Raw genomic sequence first — 19,133 nt, 5'->3', positions numbered from 1 at the left:
CAGGCCCTACAGCAATACAGCAGACACTTCTTTTCAGAATCTGCAGCAAAAGTAATGAATCACACATGCGGCCGGCCTCCCTCTGCCCCCAGTGACAGACAGCCAATCCCATTCTCTCCCCCCCCCCCGCCCAACCAACTCCTCATTTTAACACTTTGCAGCCCACCTAATACTTAATTGTCTAACCCGGTGTTCTGGCCGGGCGGGGCATGTGCGGTACACTCTGCCGATCCAGCCTCATTACGGGCTGACCCCTACAGGTCAGCGGATAGCAGGCTTCTGCCATAGGGCTGGATCTAGGAGGCTTTGCGGCTTCGCTCCGGTCCAGGTCCCATGGACACCAAGTTAGCGAAGCTCTGCGATTCACCGAGCAAAACAAATGGCCGGGGCAGCAGGAGAGTTTTGTCCCGCATTTGAGGAACTGTGCCTGTTTCAAGTAACCATCAAACAAATTGTGCTTCCACAGTGTGTACCGCAGGGATATGTTACTTGCCAGGCTAACATATGCTTCACCCGCATGTTTAAAGCGATTTAAAAGAAAAGTTTTGCGTAAGGAGCACTAATAAATTACGTTTAGTGAAAGAGGAAGTCGATTTGCGAGTAGTGCGAGCGGGACCCAGGATGTGGTTTCTTTAAAAAGGGGTCTTCTTTCTCCTTTTGTTAATCAAATGACCCCCGCGACCTCTCTTTGAGGCAGAAGGCATGACTGATCCATTATTTCTCAAGTGCTATAGCCCTTCCCCCAATCTCCTCTTCCCTCCCCCATGGTCCACTCCCCCCCTCCGCCCCCCTGCCATGCACATGGCTATAGGGTCTTGCAAAAACACTCTGGAAACAAAACGCTCCCATTCACCGCAGGGAACGGGGGAGGGGAATGAGGAGGGGGGGTCTAACTGCACTGCACAGCTATAGTTACAGCCCCATTTTTACGCAGCATACCGAAATCAGAGACCAAGTGTGAGAACAGTGTGGACACCAACATGGTGCATTATACAAATGTGTATGGAGCTGGTGACCGAGATCATTCGGCAGTTCTGTTGTGTGTGTGTGTGTGTGTGTGTGTGTGTGTGTGTGTGTGTGTGTGTGTGTGTGTGTGTGAGAGAGAGAGAGAGAGAGAGAGAGAGAGAGAGAGAGAGAGAGAGAGAGAGAGAGAGAGAGAGAGAGAGAGAGAGAGAGAGAGAGATGCCTGCTTCAGGGGGTCGTTTATTCCGGAATATTCTTCAGAAGAGGGAGTGATGGACTGAAACCAGGAAGACAGGAATGGCATTCTGTGCCCTTTGTCTGTGACAGCAAATCATTCTCCTCACAAAAAACACACAGACCTCCCTGTGACTGAGAGTGCAGGCAGATGAATGGAAATGTATTCAAATGAGCGGGCCGTCAACAGAGGCGAGCCTTACCTGTGGAAGCACTCTCCGACTGAGCCATCATGGCGGCCATGGCGGAGTTGGGGTTCAGCCGGTTCCCGAACATGTGGGAGGGGGCCAAGTTGAAGGAAGATCCGGGCAAAGCATTGGACTGCAAAACAAATTTTTAGCAGAAGCTGAATCCCATCCTTTGTCACCTAATCACAAAACATAGTAGCACATTCAGGACACTACTCAAAATTGCATCTCCACTGCTGCTATTCCAAGTAATTGGACTTGGACATTTACACGTGGGCTTTACGCTTGTGCGTCGATACAGGGGGACTGATACCGGTGCGGCAAGCTGCTAGTTTCATCCGCGCAAAGCTAAGTTGTGTAACCGGAGACAACGTGCTTAGCTGGAGGAATGCAGCTACTCAGCTGCGCTCTACAGTATGCTGACCATGTGCTTCCAATGCTAATTATTTAATCCAATTAAACTATTTCCTAAATGAGAAGTGCGCATGGAGGGGGGTGATGCTGGAGGCGCAGGGAGATGGCATATGCTGGGCGCGACGGCGGGCTCCTTAGCACGACAGGACGGCCTGCTACGATAAACCGCCTGCAGCAGAGTAGCTCTTTCCCGTTACTCACTGAGGCTTGTACACTATTCTCTTCCGTTCCCTGTGCCTTACAAAACGGGCATGGGATGAGGTCTGCTGAGACCCCCCCCCCCTCGACTCCCATTTTAGTGAGAAAGACAGCACCCGTGGTCGGTCGTTACATTTTTATTGGGACGAACCGGTTTCAGCGGTCGATGCTTCCTCAGCGTGCGAGAAAAGCTGGGCAGACATCTTAAATCACAACATAATTAGCACAGTAATATTATATATTTAATCATTAATATTTGCATAATTAATTGCAATAATTATATGAGCAATTACAATAATGTTTTTCGGAAAATGAGTCAAAAACCTGCACTTTATACAACCATGTTTTTGTTGTTTGTTTGCATCATTTTTCAAGATAATTTTGTTTCCATATAATTAAAAATTAAATCCTCTACAGCCCCCCTTCCCCCCCTACCCCCCTCCTCACAAAAAAGAGACCCTGCATCCGAGGGGCAGAGGGCCTGGCTAGCGTCGAATCTCTCCTCACACAACCCTCCCTCCCCCTCGTCCTTCAGCCACTAACTGTTGGAGCCTCATCTTTCATTCAAAATCCCCCCTTCCTCCCCATTACCCCCCCCTCTCTCAAATCCCTTCCCCAGCCTCTCGAGGCCTCCTCTGGGACACGGGGCAAAAACAGCAAATGGAGCCTGTGACAGAATTTTCTAGTCAAAACCTGCAGCCTTCCAAACGAGTTGCATAATCCTCTGCAATAAAAATTCATGTGCTTTGGCTGGGTGTGTTTAGACTTTTTTGGGGGATTTCACTTTCGAAGAATGCCGTTTTCCCTTTTATTGCTCTCCGGCAGTGGCACATCTGGCAACGATGTAAGAGCAAGCTGAGGTAGATTAGGATGAAAAACTTCTCTGGGACAAGATGTATCTCCGCTCCTCTTGCCGACTGTTGAACCTCCCTCACTCTTTTGGACTATGCAGACCTGGCCTGCCCGTTCCGCCTTACCTGGAGCTGCACCACACACCCGACCAGGTCTCAGACTTGGCCAAAGGCTACCACACTAGCTAAGCAGCAGCAAAAGCTACACTTGGCATCCTGAATAAACCAGATGGCAAACCGCTCATAGACGCGCTGAAGTTGCCACAAGCCTTTATAAAACCACTCCCAAATTAACCAGCTATATAATCACAGAGACCAACAAACCCACCCGGCCGTCATAAAAAAAATACTACTGTTGCAACCAGACATCATATATATACATAAAAATGCAAAAAAACTGGAGGATTGTGGGTGGACAGAGAGCAGCGTGGGTGCAACAGGGAACACACAAGAAGCTCCAGCCTCACTTCTTTCCCCCCCAGTAATGCTGGCAGACTTCTCTGCATTATTTACTACAGCCACACCAGTTACATGGCGGCCATGTTCCGTTTGATGGTTGGGGTGGGTGCCGGATGGGTGCACTTATAGGTTATTAGAGGTTTTAAAGGCTAGATGTGGATAATGATTAAATATGCATTACTGTTTCTGTCTATGCCAATTACTACCACCTTACTTTTTAACTTTTTGACCTTTGGTTGAACCATTTTGTTTGGAAATAAACAAAGCAGTTTGTTTATTTCCAGGCGTCCTTCAGTCTGAACACCATTTCTGGTGACCGGTCATTTTTGGTACACTGCGACCCAATGAATTTTGCTAACAGGCAGTTCAGCTCAAGAGGCAACATTACAAAACAAAACTACCTCTCCACATTGTGCACGCCCACCCACATGAGGTTGACAAAACAAGCTCGAAGATTAGCCGAACCACACAAAGCAATACAATAGAATTTATTGCTACCATTCTGTCTATTGGTTGATGTGGACAGAGACATGTGACCCCTTGAATGTACGTTTTATCCTTTTAGTCAGCTGAAATCTTTGAATACCTCAGGGTGGGATTTCATGCTTACTGTCTTTTTCAAAATAAATATAAAATAAAATAAATATAACAGGGCTACTGTCTATTATTCATGAGGTAATGGTGCTGGATGCCTACATAATCGAAAATGACAGACAAATGCACTATTTAGTAGTCAGCAAATCCCTATTTCTTGTTGTGGCATTAATCTACAATAAATATACATATATGAATATTCATAACTGCCCTATTAAAGGATTACTACCAACTAATAACTCATCAGGACCATACACTCAATAAGCAAACTTCTATTCAAACTATTCAATAAAATGTATTCATTTATTAATGCATTAGATTTTTTACAGGTGGGTTTTACTGTATGTATGTTTGAGTATTCTTACTAAAACACAGACAAGGATCTGAATAATAATAAATAAATGAAAAAGTTAAATTCGCCCATAACTTGTTCCAAGTCTCCCAAAAACTACCAGAAGTTCCCCCATCCTCAAATCAGAGGAAGCAGCCAGCAAAGGATATTGTCTGGAACCTGATTAGATTTCACTACTTTTCAGCCAAGGTCTGTATTATTCCAAGAAGGACAAACTATGTAAAGACCAAGCGAACATGCTGAAGACCACAGCATTGTTGCCAGGCCCACACTGCCTTGCTTTCTTGTCCTTCAAAACTTTGCTGAAACCAGGTGCAGAAGTGGCATGCCACCTCCAGCCACGGTCCTTTATTTTGCTGCTTTTTTTCCTTGAAAAGAAGTGCAGTGTCCTATTCTCTCCTGGCCCCCTGTGAAGCTCCTCACCCACACAACCGTGCTCCTCACCCACACCACATACACACGAAGAAACCCACCCTGGGCGGCCAGGTTTTTAAAATGCAGAATGGGGAGAGGGGTGGGGTGGGGGGCTGGAGATGAAACCAAGTGTGAACCGCACTGACGTCCCAAGAGCAGCTCCCACTGTTGAAGCTGTCAGGTTCAATTGCATCACACAGCAATGCTCCGCACTGGGGTGGGTGCAGGGGTGGGGGGGGGGTACCCTAATTGTTCAGGGCTTAACATTTTCAGCACCATTGTCTACATTAATGTGGAAAGCGCTTGCGGTGGACCGGGCAGAGGGAGTGTAGATAAGGGATGGGGTCAGGGCTAAAACTGGTAACTGGTAGCTGAACTTTTTCTCCCGGGTCGCCTTCATTGGGTAACACTGAGTAGCTTTAGACGCTCAGAGATAAAATATAGATGTTGAAATGCCACTGATATATGAGGGTGTACACCCACTAAGCATTTTGAGTTTTATTTCAATCAAACAATGCCACTGCCAACCATCTATGAAACAAATTATGAAATGGCAATGTACATATTCATCAGTTACACATCTGAAAATTGCAGTTCTGTATACTGTGCACCGAAAGTTAGCTAGGCTGGTTGCTGTTCTATCGGCAATAAATTATTAAAAATCTGGTAAAACAGGAATTCAGGTATATATAAGCCTGTCTCCTCATTTTTAGCTAGAGACAACAGACAGTACATATTCTCCCATGTTTTTAAATCAACTGTCTACTATGCCATCACACAACCACATGAACTAGGCAGTTAGTGTCACAAGATGTGTTAAAGTTTATGAGATGCTTTGATTTAATTTCGCTTAAACACACTTGGCCTATTCGAGAGAAAAAAAGTAATGCATTGCTGAAAGTTGAGATCTTGCCCAGGTGGGTTTATCAAATTAACTGAAGATCATCATCAATCAGTGGAGAATTTATGCAATGTTTTCAGGCAAAATCATGTGTGTGCTTTCAGGGCAATGGGATGTAACGCAAAGCAATGTCAGTATAAAAGGGGTATGAAATGCAGTAATGGAAACATCCATCCATACTGACGCCTATTCTACTTATTCATATTCTATGGGTAGGACCATTGGATAAATAAAAAGTAATAAAAAGGTATGGCAAATCGTGACCTCACTGCTTTCATAAGAATTCCTGAGGATTACAAATATGTTAGCATTCCAAATCAAACAGTCAAATGAAATACTAAGTGGCAAGTGGTTAAAATGCATAGAAAGAGGGTTAACATTCGGCACATGCATGAGTGCATATCTGTGTGTGCGTGCACGCACGTGATCGTATAAATATGATGACATTTATACATCCATATCTTCTCGACATCTACCTCCGTCTAAAAGCATTTGATATTTTTGAATAAAGGAATCGCAGAGGGGTGTGTGTCAACACACAGTGAGCCGGTAGGGACTGAAGTACTTGTAAGAACCCCCCCACCCCCACCCCCACCTAATGCTAACAAACAGCTGTGCGCTTCCTGCTCCCTCTCTATTTATCGCTCTCGCTCACGACCGCCACAGTTTTCCACAGTGTTAATCTTCCCATCACAAATGGAGAAGGGCCGTGCCAAAACGTCATATAAACGACCACTGGGGACACAGTGCAAATGTCATTGCCTCTATTTCCGAATGTTCACCTTAAATACACTGCGACCCAAGGTTCGTCTGCATAATGTGAGTAACCACACGGAAGTTACAACCGATAGCATAGAATCGGACGGTTAGCACAGAATCGCCTTAAATCGAGAAACTCCTTAAAAGTGATGGTAAACCCGCATGGACAACGCATTACTTCCAGTGAGGAATATTCAGGAAATTCCACTGGCACAAACCAGTGCTTTCTACACCCCCTTGTCCCTCTTTGGTTCCCCCTACTTGGGGCCGCTTTGCATGGTAGCAGGGGCTGTGCTGGGCTCAATAAAGAGGTCAGTTGCCAGGAGACCGCTGGTTGCTACAGCAGCATGAGATAAGAGTAGGCTCACAGGTCTGGTGGTGGGGGAGGGATGGGCTGCTGCTCCTTAGCATCTCTGCCTTACCAAGCTCTCAGATAACCATCTCCAACTGCATCAGAAGAAAGCCCTAAAATACATCTAGCTTGCATTAATAACTTGCAAAGCTATACAAAAAAACTGAATTTAAATTAAATTAAACAACCTGAAATATTGTGCCTAGAACTTGCCAAAACAAAGAAATGTATTTAAGCCATTTCATAACATCAGTGATGGTGGGGGGAACAAAAGCATTTTTTTCAACCTTTGCTCGTTTTTTTTTTTAAAGAATGAAATTGTACCTGAGTTTGTGACAGAAGGGCATACAGTTATTAAGAACTAAACAGAATACAGGGTACAAGATTTAAAACAGGATCTCTTTCAAGTTAAATGTAATAGACAAAACAGAACTTGTAGACCAACAACAACAGTGCATGTTGTTTATACATCAAACGATCCCCACAGTCACATAATAATGGTATAATCCCAGAGTCTACGAGACAGAAGCTCACCAAGACACAACAAATGTTAGCAAATGGTAACATGGCCGTGTTAACCATATAATCTCTAAAACTTCCACAGGAGAAATAGGCGGTCTTCAAAAACCCTGGTCTAAACACAAACACCCTAAATTTGCCCAAAATCTAAGACTGTAATTAAGTTGAAAACATGAATTAGTGACTCTCTTGCCTACTTGACAATATAAAGAGAACTTCCTGTTTGTTACAGAGGAGAATATGAATATCACACCATATGTTGACAGATGCACGAGCAGATACACTAAACCACAGGTGGTGTTATGCTGTAAACAACACTAATTTGTCTGTAATATAGGCACAGTAATTTTACCTCATTAAAATTGATTGGAATTATTACAACAAAAATCTAGTGTTACAGTCATGCAATGCACCTAAGTGATAATTGCAGATCATGCTGCTCATAAATTTGAACTATGCTTATTTCAGACGATTTCAGAATACATTACAGTGCCTTTCCAATACAGCACTGAGCCAATTAAAATGTAGCTGAAGGGTATTTATCATTTGAAAACATACATATCTATCTAAAACTCGTATTAATACTTTCTTATACAGTCAATATTGGGCCAGTGTATACACCGTATTCATTTTGCCGCCTTTGAAATGCAATCAAAATGCACATAAATCCAGACAGCGGTCTGACCAGGGTGCACTACGGGTGTTTTCCTGGAACATGGTCTCTGTTCAAGGCTATTATACAGACCTGACCATCTCTGCTTAAAAGCTTACAGATTTACAGTGAGCAAACCAGAACTTGAATGTATATAAAAAATTAAATAAAAATAATTATAATAAATAAATAAAAAAATCACAATAACCGCAATCACTGCATTGCAAGGTTTTACGGTCTTATTATTTGTTTTTAAAGCACTAAATTGGTTGGCACCTCCTAATATAACTGACCTCCTTTGCCCCTATTCTACTTCTCGGGCCTTCTTAAATAGTCTGACCATAAGCTACTGTCAGTCCCATAAGCTACTGTCAGTCCCATGGGCTGATCGGGCCTTCGCTGTCACCGTTCCAAAGCTGTGGAATACTCTTCCTCTTTATGTTAGGTCTGCCCCTTCAACCAACACTTTTAAATCACGGTTGAAAGGCTTTCCTTCTTGGCCTTGAAGCCTGATTGAGAACCTATTCATCAGTGCATTTAATGTCTTTGTGCAATTTTCTTCATCTGTTTAATTTATTGAAGTTGTACAGCACTTTGGTGAACGTCAGTCATTTTTAAATGTGCTTTATAGATAAAATTGACTTGACTCTGGTTTAGTCTGCCAAAATCAGGCAGTGGAAGTTATTTGTGTGACATTTGTAGGACCTGTGCGATGGTACTGTATGAAGAGTTACTGGTCTTGACTGTCTTAACAAGCTTTTTAGTCTTTTTTGAAAATATTAGCCTGTTTTAAGTTAATGTTTGCTTGACAAGTGAAATTCTTATCCCATTAGTAAATCTTGAAATGAGACAAATTATCAAAAACTGTCTTACCTCATTTGAATCTTATTTAGCAAAAAAGGAAAATAAATATCATTTTACATCTTAAAATAATACAAGAATTCTTGTTATTTTTAGTTTTTTTGCAATGCTGGTAGGGCATGAACTAGCAAGAGCTAGAAGTCAAACACACATCAACAAAATCAACATAGGAATAAAGTTGTGTGGTAACAGCAGGGGTAGAAGGAACCGTCGATGGTAGCGGATGTGGGTGGGTCGTTATACTCACAAAGGGTGTGGATGTCACACATGCCACCTACTGATCTGTTGGCGTTCCTCTACCCTAATCAAGATCATCTGCTGAGAGCTTTCACATCACGTCTCTCAAAGTTCAAGTGCAAAAACCATTCTATCATAAGAGCTGTGATCTCACCACACATTCAGAACACATTCAGGCAATCTTGACTGCGGTTCACAGATCTGAAAGGCTACTGAAGGATTTACCATAATATAAAATAAAAATTTAGAAGATACTGATGGCCTTTTTTCACTTTGTGAAATGAAGAGTTAGAATTACTGTTCGAGAACCAAATTCTTGCAGAAGTGTGTGTGCCGACTCGATTTGTGGTTGCTTTCTTATGCAGCTCAGACATCAGTTAAAAGAAAATAAATAATTATAATAACGTCAAGCAGCCAGTCTCACCCTCTTCAGCATCTGACAAAGAATGGAGAGGTGAATGCTCATCTGGTTTTAAATACATTTACAAACTTATTTACCACACAGTTTTGCCAGAGTTTGTGACCTTGGAATTATAAGGTTCTAGCTGCGAGATATTGAGCTTCAAAGCATTCAATCATATATTTTGATTAATGTGTACTAATTCAATAAATAAAATACATTAAAAAAATCCAAACACAGCAAAATTGAAATGCAGGGCAGTGCTTCATAAATTAAAATGACAGACACCCTAAAAGTATTCGGAATGCCCTATAAACTAAATATTTATGACACCAACACTATCTTGTGAAAATGTCAGGAAGAACCTTATAATTAAAGTCTCGAATCTCGTTTTTCAGAATTCTACCCCATCAATGATTTCTATTCAAATTAATCCGAATGCTGATGTAACGGTCACTACTCGTAATTGGAAGCAATGGAATTCTAGAACATTCCAAAAAAGCCTACTACGCAGAGGGCTGGGTGATTGTGACTGCTTTGAGGAGGCGGGGCCAGTGTTACAGGATGCTGCTGAGTCGGCGCTGCTGCCTGGCTTCCAGAGATGCCTGGTTGCACAGTGACAGGGCGGTTGTCACGGGGACACCAGAGAGGCGCCCAGAACGTTCCACACCAATTATCAAAGAGCAGCGCTACGCTCTTCCTGCCGGTGCTACAGTGCCACCCACGCAACCACCCCCCACCCCCACCCCCCAACCCCCCGCCCCTGCCCCCAAACATATACAGCTTACCACACCGTAGAGCGCGACTTCCTTCAGAAACGATTTCTGCTTAAAACCACAAGCCTTCCGCACCGAGCCTGTGTGCGCAGGCCCTGCTCTGGGAGAACTAGAGTCTAGAGGCGGATGCTTCTACTCACGTAGGTGCAGGCGGTGCTACTGAGGGGCCCAGCAGAGATGGAGTGGGGCAGGGGGGGCAGCAGGGGCGTGCTGGGCAGAGACGGGACGACGGGAAGCTGTTGAGGTATCTCCGTGCTGGACAGAGGGGCGTTTGGGCCGCTAACTGCGCTCATCAACGGCACCAGCGGGTCACTGCTGGGGAACACACCTGCACGGGCAACAGACAGAAAAACAGAGCGTTTCCTCTAGCATGACATTACTCACTAGCTCCATTTATTCACTGTCCTGACAGTATTCAAGACCGTGCTGACCGAAATTCTGTGAAAAATCACTGCATAAGCCAAAGGTGATGATATTCCCCTCCACATGACTATATTAAATTCACAGTCATAAATTGTGGCTGCACAGTTCCGTCTCCAAATTTATCGTAGACATAAATTAATATCCACACAAATTTGCTGGCAGCTTGTCAAAATCTAAAGCTGGTCACATCATCAAAATGTGTTTCAAAGAAAAGTATGTAATAAAGGCCAAAAATACAGATCTTGAAAAACTTTAGTCTCTGCTTCTTTGTCTATCAGGTCATATAGTCTTGCTGCTTTTCTTTGTACTTCTTTAAAAGGTTAACACTTTTCCCATATTTTAGCACTTTTATATCACTAGTTTTTTTAATAGTCAGCATCACATTTGACTTAAGCTAGTGTTTATTTTCATAAACTAAGCATCAGCGCATTTCTAGCCATTTGTATTTTGTGTTTGTAAACAATTTTCATCTCATTTAAACACATCTTAAATTGTGCCCATTTGTAAATTTACACTATTAACTATTTTTTTGCATTTATTAAATTCTTCAAATTTAATCACAAGTCAGCTGTTTCTTTCATTCATATTTTGTAGGATTGAGCACGCAGATTATTTTTGAGCTGAGCATGATATCATGAGCTAGTGCAGCTATTGAAATGTTGAAATGGCAAATTCACATTATCTCTATCTCTGTGTGTGGATATGGCTGTGTGCCCAAAGCCTTTCAGGGTTGATACCCTAATTCAATTAAATTTATACAAGGAACCTTTCATTGGCAGGCCTGACATCTTTAAATAGATCAATTTTGAAGGCTTGGACAGAACCCACAACAAATTGAAAAATCTGTCGATTACACCCGTGATATGTTTGTTAGGGGAAGCTAGGCAACATTACCACTTTAAATATCGGTCAAGTTCCACGCAATTTTTTAAATATGTATTTTCCGCAATTTTTATTTATGCATTTTTTATTTTACGCTCCGATTATGCTCACATATACATATCTACACAACAGCATTGTCACGAATAAAAAGCAATCCATAATGAAGCAGACATTCGTTGTCATAAAAATGAGGGAATTTTCCATAAAATAAGCTCAATTAAACTAGCTGTTCATTGTGCAAAAAGGGATGGAGGAAGAGCGTTTCAACAGTGGCTGAAATAAACATGCAGATTCCTCGTGGCCTGTTCGTCGTGGGCTTCACATTTCAGCGGGGAAAGGAAACAATGCCCATTTCAGTCCCACATTAATACAAGACCAGTCAGCCACTGACCCACAAAATGGGGGACAATTTGATGACTCACATGTTCTTACATATAATTAGTTTAAGCTTTTCATGCGTGGGGGGAAAAAGGGCCCTATTCATATTCATGTGAGGGCCGCCCCCCTCTACATCTCTGCCCCGGTTGGTTGTCGGTTGCTGCTGGATCGATTCTTCCCCCCTCCTAGCCTCCTCAAATGATCCGGGCGATGCCCTCTCTGACCTCTGGAGGGGGCGAGCGGGGCCTCCTCTGCCCTGTGGAAGAATGAGCGGCTCACGACGGAGTGTATTCAGCAGCGGAACAAGGCCGCATTGTTTAAGGAGGGACCACGTGAAGCGGACGAAGCGCTAGGCTCGTGAAGGCAGCGGCCGTGTTCGTACGTGCGGGGAAGTGGTAACGTAATTTCTGATAGTCCAAGAAAATTTGGACGGCTGTGAACCGAGGCACCATCTCAATTTTACGAGGTGCAGGCATCTCTCCTCCAGGCTGCATTGAAGACCTGCTGGCCATTGAAAAGCCAGTGTTTTATCGCACCTACTACGGTATGCACCATCTACACGCAAGGAAATTGAACATACAGCAGTGCAATTGAACTGCAGCTCAAATTTCAGCTCTCTACCCTCGGGAGGTCCACTCTACCTCCCCCCTCGGCATTTCTGGGATGGAGAACCCACACAGTTGCCACCGTATCCTGGGCTTAAGTTTGGGGGGCTGGGGGTTTGCGGGCTGTTGGCCCGATCAATAGGGATTTAACATCCACCCCCCCATCACAATCACGTAGGGTGTGTGGAGCAAATTTCAAATTAGATCAACAATCACGCTGGGTCAAACTGGTCTCTTCCCCCACAACAGAAAATCTATGTGGGTTCAGAGAGAGGTTAATAGCACGGCTCAGGGTCTGATAAGGATCCTTCAGAACTGGAGTTCAATTCATCTGGCTAATTTCAGCGGGGTTTAAAATGACATTTCACACCACGCAGCAAGTATACTTTTATACCATTGCTTATGGAGAGCGCTCCTTTGTTTTTAAAGGCATGGAATCAAATCTAAAATTGACTACCAGCTATAAATACTATTGAAGTTTACACTTTGAAGGCCTATTACGTTAAATTTCTTCCATAATCTACAGAAATAAAGGGTGAGCACATAAAAGTACACGCACCACAAGTGTAGCTCTAGCCCTGATCAAGCTAGAACTGTATGCTGGCTAGCCAACTGTCCTGGAAGGGGTTCCCTTAAACCCAAGACAACTGGATAATATATGAAGTGCTCAGTTGTTTCCAACGGAGACAGTCTGAGTACGAAACTATGTAATGAACATTCTAGACGACTGGTTCACCCTCTACTAACCCCACATATCAGATAAATATTACTTTCCAACCCCCAAATCTTTTCCAACCCTTACGAGAACTGTACCCCATAAAAGTCTTGGGCCACCTCCAGCAAGATGAATGTTTGCCTTTAATAATAGGCCCCGGGGCCTAGCCTGATAAAACAGTCATTCGTCAAGAAAAAGTGACAAGCTGCATTCTGGGAGAGCAAGATAAATGGGTCGGTGCACTCCATTACTGCTGTGCATTAACCCTGGCTAAATATTTACCATCTTGCCAAAGGACGGCAACAGGTGAGGGGGGACAGCTCCCAACAGCCTCAAAGCGCTGATAGTTCGGCAAGAGAGGAGAAGAAACGGAGTGGATGGATAAGTCAGCCCCAGGCAGGACAGGAAGAGAGGCGAGGCACTTTCGCAGCGCTTCCTGTCACTTCTCACACGGGATCCCGGAGTGTTGATGCTGTTGCTTAGCAACGAGCCACCGAGTGTGCGCGTGCGCGTATCAGTGAACGAGAGGGCGGGATAACGTCTGTCTCCACTTGTGTGCTTTCCCTCCCTTTCGCCGACTGAAAGCCGCAGTGCCAGAAACGGGCCAGTAGGGGTCAGAGCATTTCTAATGGCCCGCTCGCACGGGTAAGCGAGGTTGGCTAACTCGCCTGGGTCTCCCTGCCAAGCGGCCGACAGGGGGGAACAAATGAATCTGAACTAACTGGCTGTTACAGGCTCCTCTCCGCCGGTCGGGCTCCGCAGGTTAATGCGTCGCAATGGAAGTTCAACAAGGAAACGCAAGTCAAGACTCTTCATCGGGAGCGCACGAGGGGCCGACACAGTGCGCTACTTTGACCCGCTCGGAGTTAAATGAGCTCCTGCCATGACAAACACCAGCTGCTGAGTGTAGTGGCTTGTCACCTCACCGGGAGCAAGTGAGCTAAAGGACTGACACAACAAACGCCTTTCAACAGCCATCCCTCACTGCTCATCTGCTTTCTTTCTGCGAGTGTAAAGATGAAATCTGTTGATACTTTCAATCGTGTATTTATACAGAGATTATACAGAGGTTTTCCTTGGGCCTGTTCTCTCAATCCGAAGACTACAACCTTCAGAAAATGCCTGAAAAGCCGGAACCCCTACTGAATTGACAGAGTTTCTTGATTCCGCTGTCCCACAAAGAAGATTCAGACTTCTTTGTTCACAGGCAAAGGACAAATTGTATTCATATGCTGAACTAGAATAAGATTTAGGCTTTCCTTGGGACTAGGACTCCTTTCATAGAATTACTTTCTTGGAATAAAACTTTCCTGTTTTGGACTTGTGATTACTGAACACAAAAATGTGCCTTTGGGAGCATAAATGTTGAGAGAAAAGAAAATTGAGGTGCCCTCACTTTCTCTCCTCAGTCTAGAAGAGAAAGGCATGTTTCTCAGCCATTCACAACCTCTTTCTCACACATACTCAACAGCAGCCTACCATGCTTGCCTCTTGTAACGTTGGGACCCATTGTCTTGATTTGCCTCTGATTTGCCACAATTTTAGATTTGGAATCACACAATTAAAATTAGCTTGAAGTGTATTCTCAGAAACAAATTCTCAAAAATGCCAACATGTGAAAAGTACTGTACTTTATTAATGTTTCAATGGAACAAACCAAAATCATCATGATTTTATCCAGATAAGAAGGCCACATAAATGCCTGTAATGTAACATACTGGCATGAATGTGTTTATCTTCTATTTATGTTAATGTGTCCGTACGAGAAGGGGCCTACCTGGACCAAGAGGGGAAGAGCTGACGCTGAGGCTCTGTAGACCTCCGTTCCTGAGGAGAGACGGGGACTTCTGGATCCCGCTGCTGCTGTTGGCGGGGTTGGCTCGGCCGGGGGGCATCAGGCTCATGCAGGAGGAAGGGGAAGATGAGGGGGGCGGGGCCGGGGCCGGGTGGCCCGGCAGCTCCGGGAGCTCTCGGGGTCGGCACGGCCCATACCGGTTCCTCCAGTTGCAGCGCCGCTTCTTCCCCTTGGTGGCCTCTTCAGCCCCTGAACCCGTCCCGGAGGCCTGGGGCCGCTTGTACGCCGCCGGGGCCAGGCCCCCCAGCTCGCCCGGCAGGTGAGAGTTCTCGAAGTGCTTGGCGCCCGGCGAGGCCGAGCTGGGCGCGAGGGACATCAGAGACCCGAAAGTGCTCAGAGTGACCACGCCCTCCGTGGAGCCACCCTCCCCTCCCAGCTTGGGGAGCCCGCGTCCGAACAGGGGGTCGCTGCGCAGGCTCGGCTCGGAGAAGCTCTGGAAGTCTTGCGTGGGCTGGCTAACGGAGCCACCCGAGGACGGTTTCGTGCTGCTTCCCAAAAGAAGGCCTGAAAGAAAGAATCGACGAGAACTCATTTTTTGCAATGGGGACAACCCTGGATGCACAAAACAATGAAGCTAGAAAACAAGAGAGCATGAATGCTACAAGCTAATGAGTGTACTGGAAAATGCTGAAGGTGAACAAGCTGAAAAAAACCCTTCCAACTACTCCAAGTTTGCGCTGAAGAATGCAAGCTAGTTTGCTGGGTCTGTACAGTATGGCTCACTCACCATACTTTTTGATTCCCACCCAAAATCTGTGTGAATAACATTGTACAGCTGGCACTGCTCACAATGGTACGTCTGTTTGTTTGCCTACAGATTTCAAAATCTCCCTTTTCCTACACTGTAACCTGATCCCCTCTCTTCTGGGGTATAAAAGAAAACGATTAGGGCTGTATATACAGCCTGTTTATTGCAACACACTGTGGAAAAGTGCCGTTTTTAGGCTCAACTAACAAAACGAATGTGTATCTATATTATCAGGGCTCAGTTCAAGCCAACTATAACACGCATCATGTTTACACTGTAAAAACACCATACAAAGAGTCATGAATGCTCATGGTTTTCATAAGCAAGCCTTTCCAACAGACATTATGAGGTGAAAGTGATAAGCCCCTATTAATAATAAATTAATATAATATTCTAGTACAAAATGAGCATGGAATGGGAACAAATAGAAAACTAGAAAAACTGTTCCTACAATAAAAGTGCCCTGAAACCGGAAAAATAAAGGCAATTTCAAATACTTGCAAGAAAAAAGGCACCAAAGCAATAAAAATAAAGGAATGTTCACTTTAAATGTCAAAGAGAAATCTTTATTTCGATAAAAAAAAGGCAAGTTTTAATTTACTGCTCTCATAAAACACTGACAGCACTAAGACACCATGGGTCAAGCGATCAACGGTTCACATCATGACAATAAGGATAGCAGCTGTTTGTTTTTAAATGACTATTTATTGCAAACCAGTAAGGTAGTCACACTAGATCCAGCTGCCAGCCTCACACTGGCAAATACACCAGCTCTGACCAGGGGCGCAGATGTCACACACTCCTTGACAAGTTGGCACATATTCTTTCTTTCAAAGTTTTGCTAGCGAAAAACCCTTGTTTTGTGAAAACAGCGAAAACATGTCAAATGTGGTGTTAATAAATTAAAACCTGTTGGGTGTGAAGGTGAGCATTCCTCAGGAAATGCTAAGGCATGCACAAATTCCATATTCAATTATTTAGGCAAGCAGTTTTACTTGTCGTTCTGTGAAACATAGGCTGGCATTGTCCACAATTTCAGTTATGTATTCCCAGAATTATTGAAAAAAAGTTTCATTTTGAGTCTACTGCAATTTATGTTGGTAATGCATTAACACATGCTAAATAACATAGCTTATCTTGCTTACGTCAATTTTTTTCCATCACTCCACCCCTCACAATCATCATTACTAAGCACTAGGAAGAGCCAGCTAGGAAACATTTCCTAATATAGCAGGCCGACAAGGGATATAGAGTTATCCAATGCAAGTTAATTGTATCTTAATTATGAATCTCCGGCTGTAGTGGTGTTTTGCTTATAATCCTGAATGCACTATTTGCAAGTAACCAAAAACCTAAATTTGTAATCATAAATTGAACGAGCTGACCCTTTAGCTCAAGCCATAGCATAGCCAATGCTAAACATTCCTCCCCTCCAGCGTTTTGCGCTATTTACCAACGCCGTCGCAACGCCACGTTTTTTCAGAGCTGCGGCCTGGAGATGTCAGCGCTTCTCTCTTAAATTTACTATGCTACACATTTCTTTTCCTTAACTTTCCACACGTGCTTAAACAAGTCAAGACAGGAGGAGAGAAACGGCAAGCTAACTGCGGGCAATAATGGTGAGCTGCGGTTCCCGTTCTTTTCATTTAGCTCTTGACCTTACTGCAGGCAATTGACTTGCCTCCCGTCTATGTAAAGGATCTACAAATATAAATCTGCAGAGAGGCAAATGAGGAAGATCTTTGGCCTGCCGGTAGTTGAGAGCAGAAACCTCACCAATACCTGTTTCTCACAATGCCTTGCCATCTAGGTCTACTGGGATTCTTCCTTGGAGTTGAGTGTGTGCATGCCAGGTGTGTATGCTGCAAATTCACTGAAGCTCACTTCAATTTCCTTGGCTAGCTCCTAAATAAAGTGGCTTATGTAAACATAATTACGAGAAAGACATCCATGATGCAGCAAGGATGGCTGCACAAGATGAATCACTGCCGCAACAAGGATTGCTTAAAGGATCCAGAACCCATATAACCGCTGGATAAACGTACATCCTGAAAGAAAAAAAGCGCCAAAACCAAACCCACTGAAACCACAGCTCCATTCTGACCACCTCTTCCTCCATCCCTTGACTCCCAGCCTGCTGAACAGTGGCCGACATCATTCCCCCCCCCCCCCCCCCCCAAAGACCATTCCAGACATCATTTTTCTTTCAGACGTGAATCACTGGTGTGGGTCCAGACAGAAAGGGCACTTCAGTATCTCTCCCATGGTCTGCTCGTGCTGATAGAGGAGAACCAGGGGCATGTTTCCCTGGTTACTCCCGCTTGCGCGCTGACCTCAGAGGGGTCCGTGGCAACAACCTGCTTCCCGCCCTGGGAGTCTCCAGAGTCGGCTCGCTGATTAGAGGCGGCGGCCAAGAAGACTGCGCTATCGTGACCCGCTCGCCATGGTTACCACCCTGGACGGCGGCCAGACCCGGTCACGGCACAGTCCCCTTCGCTATCATACACAGGAAACCCGTGGCCATGCTTGAACTGGCACATTGCAGCCATTCATTAGCGTACTTATTGAAAGTGCGGTGGAAAAAAACAAAAAAAACAGGAAAAGCCAGCATCAAGGGGTTTCGGTTTGTGGAGGTTTTATTGACCTAATATACCAGTAGCCAACAGCTGTGGAATTCACACATTTGTTTAAGCTGGTTGGCAAACACAGCCTGCCCCCCACGAGCGCCCCGCCCCTGACATGCTCGTACCTTGCTGGAAGGGACTGCTGGAGGACGAAGAGGAGGAGGAGGAGGAGACCGTGACGGAGGTCGCTGTGGACACCACCACGGAGAGAGCTGGTTTCCCAGGCATCGACTTGCGCCCCCGTTGGCCCGAGCCATGGCTTCCCGCCCTTTTGCTCTTGCCCTCAAGCCCCTTGCCCTCCGTCGACCCCCCTTCCTTGGCGCCGGCCCCAGGGTGGGTGGGCACCTCCTGGAAGTTGGCATTGGTGAAACGTCCCGCACCATCGTCCAGACGCTTCTGTGAGCTGGGTGCTGCCGTTACGCTGCTGCTGCTGTAAGCCTGAGATTTGGATGGGGAGGGAGGGTCAGCTCCTGGTCATCTGGCACACACCGGAAACTTCCACGCACCCCCTCGCTAGCATCCCATATTTCTGTTGTTTTCTCACCAACCACATCATGGATTTCAACATATTTACATGTGGAGATGAACCCTCAACTCAATCCACTAGAGTAGCACTTTACATTAAATAAACGCTACATGGCCAGTGTTTATGCAGAGTTTAGTTCAATATGTGGTCAGGCTATAAGAATGTTAATCCGGTTAGTTGACTATATAAAACAGAACTATGGAATTTAGCACCCATACTGCATCCAATGCCACTTCTGCAAACCAGCTTTTCT

At 44.8% G+C, this 19,133-nt stretch overlaps 1 protein-coding gene across 8 annotated transcripts in view; it reads right to left on the bottom strand.

Moving 5' to 3' along the window:
• Positions 1–19,133, bottom strand: part of mllt10 (MLLT10 histone lysine methyltransferase DOT1L cofactor) — a 62,867-nt gene that overhangs the window by 11,606 nt on the left and 32,128 nt on the right. For all 8 annotated transcript variants that reach the window (XM_061237795.1, XM_061237797.1, XM_061237796.1 and 5 more), the window contains 4 exons: positions 18,480–18,792; positions 14,905–15,486; positions 10,265–10,452; positions 1,401–1,518 (listed from right to left, as the gene is read on the bottom strand). In XM_061237795.1, the coding sequence (XP_061093779.1) occupies positions 1,401–1,518; positions 10,265–10,452; positions 14,905–15,486; positions 18,480–18,792 (1,201 nt within the window). The remainder of the gene's footprint in view (positions 1–1,400; positions 1,519–10,264; positions 10,453–14,904; positions 15,487–18,479; positions 18,793–19,133) is intronic.

The sequence above is a fragment of the Conger conger genome, chromosome 4, assembly GCF_963514075.1.
Source record: "Conger conger chromosome 4, fConCon1.1, whole genome shotgun sequence".
Classification (NCBI taxonomy): domain Eukaryota; kingdom Metazoa; phylum Chordata; class Actinopteri; order Anguilliformes; family Congridae; genus Conger; species Conger conger.
This window is presented reverse-complemented; position numbering and strand designations above follow the sequence as displayed.